We start from the raw sequence: 8,391 nt of genomic DNA on the forward strand, positions 1-8,391 counted from the left end.
GTTGTAGTCCGCGCAGTTAACCACTACACCAAAGTGGCTCTCTTTTCTTAAACTCTTCTCTTAAACATTTAGGGAAGAAACATAAACCCATTTTCATTTTGTTACTGTTCTTAGTTGCTGTTAATTCGAGCATAGCTTTGAAATGAATTCAGTAGTTTCGATTTATTTATTTTTTTAGGAGGAATACAGGTGTGAACATCTCATCGAATTGTTCATTTGGGTTAACCTTCCCGATGCTTTACATTGCAGGGTGCGTCCCTAACGTGACAGTCACACATCTGAAATCAGGAGCTCATCCAAATGACACCAGATTGAGTCTGATGGAGCCTGTGGACTGGAAACCTGGAGACGAAGTTGTGGTTTGTGGAGGAGGCCTTGGAGATGCTCAGGAGCAAGAGGAGGTCGTCACTGTCAAATCTGCCAAGGGCACAGACCTCCACATCACATCCCCACTCAGGTAATCGTACCTGTGGGTTGGTGACTTTTCAGTAACAGGCTGGGAAGGCAATCTGGAACTCATGCAGTTATAATTTAAAGTTCTTACTGGCTGATCTTCCAGTATTTTACCTTTTTCTTATCATTATTATTATTTGCTTAAGTGGAACCTCCTTTCTGTATCCTAAAAAATATCTCCTGCTTTCTCTTTGCAGTGGCTTTCAGTGCTGGGGATGGGCAGACTGGGGGTCCCCAGTCTTTTTGAACCTGCAGGCAGCTTTGGGATTCTGTCACAGGATGGTGGGCGCAACCACAAAATGGCTGCCTTGGGAGGCACAGCCAACCATAAAATGTCTTCCTTGGGAGACACAGCCAACCACAAAATGGCTGCCCTGGGAGGCACAGCCAACCACAAAATGGCTGCCTTGGGAGACAGAGCCAACCATAAAATGGCTGCCCTGGGAGGCACAGCCAACCACAAAATGGCTGCCTTGGGAGGCACAGCCAATGATAAAATGGCTGCCTTGGGAGGCAAGGCCAATGATAAAATGTCTGCCTTGGGAGACAGAGCCAACCATAAAATGTCTGCCTTCGGAGGCACAGCCAACCATTAAATGTCTGCCTTGGGAGACACAGCCAACCACAAAATGGCTGCCTTGGGAGACAGAGCCAACCATAAAATGTCTGCCTTGGGAGGCACAGTCAACCACAAAATGGCTGCCGCAGGGGGTGCAGCCACACACACACAGAAGACTCAGGTACGCCAGGAAAGAGGGATGAGGGACAATAAAGCCAACACTGACGGCAGGTGCCAATCAGATCTTCAGTGGCAAATCAGAAGGCCTGCTGGGCAAGTGCCCCACCTGGCTTGACTCACTCTCTAAAAACACTTGGTGGGCACAAAGAAGGGTGTTGGTGGCCAACATGGTGCTCGTGGTACCAGGGTGAGGACCTCTGAGGTAGACGCTCTTGTCTGGATCGAGGGGCCTTTATTTCAGCTTCAGTTCTTCCTTTGTAGAATAGAAGAAACCCAGCAAGTGGCCTTCTTTTCAGATTATCTGGACCAGTGATTACAGTGCCCCAGAGAGAGACCTGTGTTGAAGGCAATCTGAGCAATTGGACAGCAGGCTCATGAGTGGGTGGTTCTGGAAGTTCAGAAGAGATTGGGGGGGGGGCATCTGGAAGTTTGTAGTAGAGGGAGCCCAGCGTGGCCGTGTGGAGAAACTGGGGGTGTGAGAACAGAAAGAATCTGGTAGTAGTAGGGGTGTCATTCCCCTGCTGGGCCTAGGGGACCCTCTGATTTCAGGGGACCCAATCTGCTGCAGCCCAGCTGACCGGTGGAGTCCGGTGGAGCAAGCCCCACCCCTGAGAAGCCCCCTATTGGCTCCACCGGCGTGATGACGTCACCCAGGAGTGATGTCATCACGTTTCTGACATTGGGGGCGACGCTCTAGGTTTTGGGCAAAACTCTATGGTTTCGAGGCCCAAAAAACTATACGGTTTTGCCGGAAACCTCGAGTGTCGCCCCCCCCCACATCGGAAACGTGATGACGTCACTGCTGGGTGATGTCATTGTGGCCTGTGTGCAAAGCGTGCCTGCTAAAAGAACTCCAGCGAGGTTTGGGACTCGGGAGTCCCCCTGTCAGCAGCCAGGTAGGACCCGGAAATCCTAGGAGGTAGTGAAAGATGAGAGTCCCACGGTGACGGTGCAGTATGTGGCTCAACATTATCTGTGGGGGAAGATATGTAATGCAGGGTGTTTGTATGTGGGTTGTGTGAGGGGGCTTCCAGTGATGCTCGGTTAGTGAGCACACCTGGCTTCAAATACCTGTGAAACATTGAGTTCAGAAATGGCGGGGCTAAAGAGAAACCTGAATTCATTCGAATTTAAACTTTGAAGTTAATGAAAGGCATCTGGGGAGCCAAAGAGTGGCCCCTGGAGTCATGTATGATATGCTTGTGCACTCTCTGACATTAACCCTTTTAAAGGAAGAAGAAGAAGAGAGAGGAGAGAGAAGAGATTGGATTTATACCCCGCCCTTCGAAGTCTCAGAGCGGCTTACACATTCCTTTCCCTTCCCCTCCCCACAGCAGACACCCTGGGAGGTAGGCGGGGCTGAGAGAGCTCTGACAGAAACAGCTCTTTTTCAAAAACAGCTGTGCCAGAACTATGGCTTGCCCAGGGTCATCCAGCAGCTGCGAGTGGAGGAGTGGGGAATCAAACCCGGTTCTCCCAGCTTAGAGTCCGCGCACTTAATCACTACACCAAACTGGCAGTGTTTAAGTAGTAAGAGTTGTGCAGCAGTGGAATCAGCTGCCTCTAGGGAGGTGGTGAGTTCCCCCTCACTGGCAGTCTTTAAGCAGCGGCTGGACAAACCCTTGTCAGGGATGCTATAGGCTGGTCCTGCATTGAGATGGCCTGTCTGGCCCCTTCCCACTCTGTGGTTCTATGATTCCATAGAAACATTGCCTCAAGGGGGAAAGTTAGGGATGTGCCTGGAAGTTCATTCCGTCATCTTCAAAAATTGTTTGGGTTTTTGAAATGTCGTCATGTCACATCTTTGGAGCCCTACTTTGGTGCCGTTTGATCTTCGACGTGGTCTCTGTGCTTCACACCCATGGGATCTAGTGCGCACACGCTGGATCGATCGGTGCTGTAGCAAGCTCTTTTAACGGATTTTCGCACCCAGTCCCTCGGGCATGCGCAGGAACCCCACCGCGCATGCCCAGAGGGGTGGGCGCGGACATCCCGTCAGTTCCTTTCTTACCACCGCATTGGAAAGACCTGTTTCTTCGTCGGTCTGATCGGTTCGCTGTTCACTTTTGCCTCACAGGTCTTAGGAATTATTTCCGTTCTTTATTTTATCTTTTTAGTGATTTGTTCTTTAAAAAACTTTTTTAAAAATGAACCTTTATTTTTTTCTGAGGGGAATTTACCTCAGGCCTTCGGGCCACCCACCCCCCAACCATTCCTTCCACTTCTCTTCTTATGGAGAAGAAGTGGGGATTTTTCAATAGATGCAAACGTTGTGGTAGCAAACTTGCTCCTCCCGACCGTCATACCCTCTGCATTTTTTGCCTTGGAGAGTCTCACAAGCCAGAGTTCACAACTTTAATGCCAGCAGCTCACAAAGTAGAACTGTTGCTCACAAGACTCCCCAGCTTAGAGGGAACATTGGTCTTTGGAGCCCTACTTTGGTGCCGTTTGTTATTTATTCTACTTAAAACATTCCTGTGCCACCTCTCCATGTCAATAGGGTCCCCAAGGCAGCGAACGTCAAAAGATTTCAGCCCTGAAAACATTTAAAATAAAGCATATATGCAATAATTCAATAAAAACATGTGCACTCACATAGCACCGTTGAAAGCCATTCTGGTGTAGCAGTTAGAGTGCCTGGATTACGATCTGAGAGACCCAGGTTTGAATCCTCGCTCTGCATGGAAATTGGCCGAGTGACCTTGGGCCAGGCACGCTACAATCAGCCCAACCAACCTCGTGGGATTTTTGTGAGGAAAAAAGCAAGAGAGGAGATGGATGTGAGCCATTTTGGGATCCCATTGGAGAGAAAGGTACAAATGAAGAAAATACCAGTGACAAGGTTACGTCTCAAAGCTGCTTTCTGGCCTCAAATGAAGCTTCACTGACCTAGCACGTATTCTCCTCACGGGCAGATCGATAACAGCAAGGTCTGCTCAGCCGGTTGTGTTTGTTCTGGGCTTCCCACAGGTATCCTCATGGCATTTCTGAAGAGCAGGTGTTAGGAGAACGTCTCAATTTGAGAGCCGTTGTGGCACTACTGACCAGAAGGGTGGTCATTCGAGGAAACGTCACCAGCGAGAGGATTTCCCACTGGAAGCAGTGCAAAAAAGCAGGTGTCTCAGGGGGCAAGAGAGGTAAGCGGAGTGCCTTTTTGAGGGAAATTGGATGGAGGGAAGGAAAAGGTTGACCAAATGAGCAGAGGATTGTAACTTGAACGTGTTATATCCGTTTCAGCCTTGACTTGGATAGCTGAGGCTAGACATATATCAGAAGCTGAGCGGGATAGGCCCTGGTTAGTAGTATTTGGATGAAGACGAAGAAGAGATTGGATTTATACTCTGCCCTCCACTACCTGAAGGAGTCTCAGAGCAGCTTACAATTCCTTTCCCTTCCCTTCCCCACAGCAGACACCCTGTGAGGTAGGTGGGGCTGAGAGAGCTCTGAGAGAACTGGTCTTGAGAGAAAAGCTCTGAAAGAACTTATGACTGACCCAGGGTCACACCAGCAGCTCCATGTGGAGGAGTGGGGAATCAAACCCGGTTCTCCCAAATTAGAGTCCGCGCTCCTAACCACTACACCAAGCTGCCAAGGGAGCCCGGGTCGCTACGTGGAGGCAGGCAATGACAAACCACTCTTGAATGCCGTTTGCCTTGAAAACCCTATCAGATCTCCATTAATGTTGGTTGAATAGTAGTAGAAGTAGCCGAGTACACTGTATGAGTTTCTTCCCATGTTTAGACAGATGATTATTTCTTGATTTGGAAAATGTCTGCGCCACCTTTCCACCCAAATGGGCTCCCCGAGATGGCGAACGCCATTTGAAATATTTGTAAGTAAAGGTAAAGGTTCCCTTGCTCGAAAGCCAGTCGAATCCGACTCTAGGGTTGCGGTACTCATCTCTGTTTCAAAGCCGAAGAGCCAGCGCTGTCTGAAGACGTTTCCGTAGTCATGTGGCCGGCGTGACTAAACACCAAGGCGCACGGAACGCTGTTCCCTTCCCGCCGAAGCGGTACCTATTTATCTACTTGCAATTTCCTGCTTTCGAACTGCTAGGTTGGCAGGAGCTGGAACTAGAGACGGGAGCCCACTCCGTCATGCGGCACACTCGGGTCTCGAACTGCTGAACTACCAACCTTCGGCAGCCTGCAGTTCAGCGTCTTAACCACTTGAGCCACCGCATTTTGTACAAGTCAATTAAAAAGATTCAGACAACAACCACAATGTGACTGGGGAGGGGGCCAATAAGAATAACTGGGGTTACGCCAAATGAAACAAGAGTCTACACCCACTGGCAGAAGACAGTGACGGAGGGAGACAGACAAATCTCCCCCAGGAGGGAGTTAATCATTTTGGAGCCACGACTGAGAAGGCCTCTACTTGGGTCGTCACTAGGGTTACCAGGTCCCTTCATCTTGCCGGCAGAGGGATCTGCGAGGCATTCTGGGAGTGGGTGGGGACGTCCCCGACGCACTGACATCACCCGGAAATGACATCATCGCATCGGTAATGTTGTGGGCGATACTCTAGGTTTTGGGCAAAACTCTATGGTAAAATTGAGGTCAAACCATAGAGTTTTGTTCCCAAACCAGAGTGTCACTGTGCAGCATTTCTGGCACAATGACATCACTTCCAGGAGATGTCAGCGCATTGGGGACGTCATGCGTCAACGTTACTGTTTGGGGATGGAGTTTCCCCTGCCGGCCAGCTGGCCGGGGGCAGGCAGAAGCCCCCCAACCCAGGGGATTCCCCACCCGGACCTGGGAGATGGCAAACATAGTTGCCACCCTTCTAGCCTCAGATGGCGGGGTAGGCAGGCCTCTGAAGATGACTGGAGTAGGCAGGTAGGTTCATACGGGAGAAGGCGGTCCTTAAGGGTAGGCTCACCCTAAGGTGTACAGGGCGTTAAACGGGAATTAAATAGGTGCCATCAAGAGTGGCCCAAAGGAAGCTGTCGAGGTCAGTGAGCAAAGTGTACTGATAAAACCGTAGGCCGACATGATTGCCTCAAGACGACATTGAGGTCATTTCAGTCTGAGAAAACGGGGCGAGGAATCAATGCTCCCTCTAAGCTGGGGAGTGTGGTGAGCAAAAAATCTGCTTTGTGAGCTCCTGGCATTCAAGTTGTGAGCAAGTGGTTTGGCTACTGCATAAATCAGTCTGCTCTGGAGCCATCCCTTCCTGAGCGAAGGCAAAAATCTGTGAGCCGGAGACTAAAAAACTGTGAGCTAGCTCAACCTAACTCATCTTAGAGGGAACACTGGCGAGGATGCGTCCGAATGTTCGTACAGACCGAATTGATGCCCCGTGTGTGACGTCATTACATTGTCGCTCTGTTTAGATGTCTCAAAATGTCTGTACAAGACGAGTGAAAGGAAGCTTGGATCTCGGGACATGGGAGCTGTGGTCATTGTGCAGTCCTCTCACAGTGAGGGGAGCCAGCTCCGTTTGGAAGGCGTGCGGTTCCAGCATGTGGGTCAAGCATTCCGGAAAGATCTCAGCGCGCTCACCATTGCCGGGAATGCTGATATGACCGGTAAGAGCATTAAATTATTGCGAGTCAGTCAGTCAGTCAACCTTTATTGGCATAGCTAAAATACAGCATGGATCACATTTTAAAATGCATATCAAAATTATGTAAATATAAACAGTCAATCCACCAGGGCTTTGACCTTATATTCTCTTAGACCCTCATAGCGATAGAAAGAAATCACGCAGGCTGTAGAGTCTTGTGAGCAAAAACTCTACTTTGTGAGCTGCTGGCATTAAAGTTGTAAGCGAGCGATTTGGCAGCTGCATAAATTAGTTTGTTCTGGAGCCCTCCTTCCTGAGCTAAAACAATCTGTGAGCCGGAGGCTAAAAAACTGAGCTGGCACACACTCACTCATCTTAGAGGGAACACTGGTGGTTACAGTGTCAGATGAGGACATGGATTCAAATCCTGCACTCCTCCATGGAAACCTGCCAGGCGGCCTTGGGCCCGTCACAATCTCTCAGCCTATCCTACCCTTCCCAAGGTGGTGGTTGTAAGGATTAGGTGGAGGAGGGGTGAACCATGTGAAAAGCTGCTTTGAGACCCCAGTCAGGGAGGAAAGCAAGATATATATATTTTTTTTAATTAAAAAAAAATTGAATACTGTTACCTTGTTCTTTTATAACATCTTCTTCTTTCCCCCTCCCTTCTAGACTCTTACATTCGGGACTGCGTTGTGCTGGATTCTTTTGCTCGGGGAATTAGCTTTTCTGGGGTATCACGTCTCAGGGTGGAAAATAACGTTTTATACAACATCGCGGGCCATGGAATTCGTGTGGGTAAGTGAAACGAAAATGGTCACTGGATTCTGATCTGGGTTCAAAAGTGTTGACCATAAAAAAGTGGCAGAAATTTTCAAGGAGAATTCTTAGTATTAAAAAAAAAAAAACTTGTTAGGAAAGTAAATTAAAAGCATCCAAGACCAGCCCAAGGACTTCTGGCAGTGGGGTTGCCAGACTCCAGGTGGCAGCTGGAGATCTGCAGGAATTACTATTTATTTATTTATTTATTAGATTTATACCCTGCCCTTCCCGCCAAGGCAGGCTTAGGGCAGCTTACATAAAATTCTTTAAAAGCAGAATAAAATCATAAGTAAAGGTAAAGGTTCCCCTTGCTCGAAAGCTAGTCAAATCTGACTCTAGGGGGCGGTGCTCATCTCCATTTCCAAGCCGAAGAGGCAGCACTGTCCGAAGACTTCTCCGTGGTCATGTGGCCGGCATGACTAGACGCCGAGGCACATGGATAAAATCATCCAATATCTATGCTATACATAGATATTGCGTGTCAGACAGCGAAACAACAAGCTCTTGGTGACAGATGATGATGATGATGAAGAAGAAGAAGAAGAAGAAGAAGAGATTGGATCTATACCCCGCCCTTCACTAAACAAAAGGAGTCTCAGAGCGGCTTACAAACTCCTTTCCCTTCCCCTCCCCACAACAGGCACCCTGTGAGGTTGGTGGGGCTGAGAGAGCTCTGAGAGAACTGCCCTAGAGAGAACAGCTCTGACAGAACTATGGCTTGCCCAAGGTCATGCCAGCAGCTGCAAATGGAGGAGTGGGGAATCAAACCCGGTTCTCCCAGATTAGAGTCCACACACTTAACCACTACACCAAACTGGCAGAAGAAGCAGAAGAGGAGATTGGATTTATACCCCGCCCTTCAC

General features: G+C 49.0%; 1 protein-coding gene across 1 annotated transcript in view; it reads left to right on the forward strand.

Moving 5' to 3' along the window:
• LOC107120661 (fibrocystin-like) overlaps positions 1-8,391 on the forward strand; it is a 212,548-nt gene that overhangs the window by 2,911 nt on the left and 201,246 nt on the right. The window contains 4 exon segments of the mRNA XM_015423420.1: positions 250-457; positions 4,163-4,329; positions 6,534-6,728; positions 7,379-7,504. Coding sequence (XP_015278906.1) covers positions 250-457; positions 4,163-4,329; positions 6,534-6,728; positions 7,379-7,504 — 696 coding nt within the window.

Source organism: Gekko japonicus, unplaced genomic scaffold, assembly GCF_001447785.1.
Source record: "Gekko japonicus isolate JY-2015 unplaced genomic scaffold, Gekko_japonicus_V1.1 scaffold1988, whole genome shotgun sequence".
Lineage (NCBI taxonomy): Eukaryota > Metazoa > Chordata > Lepidosauria > Squamata > Gekkonidae > Gekko > Gekko japonicus.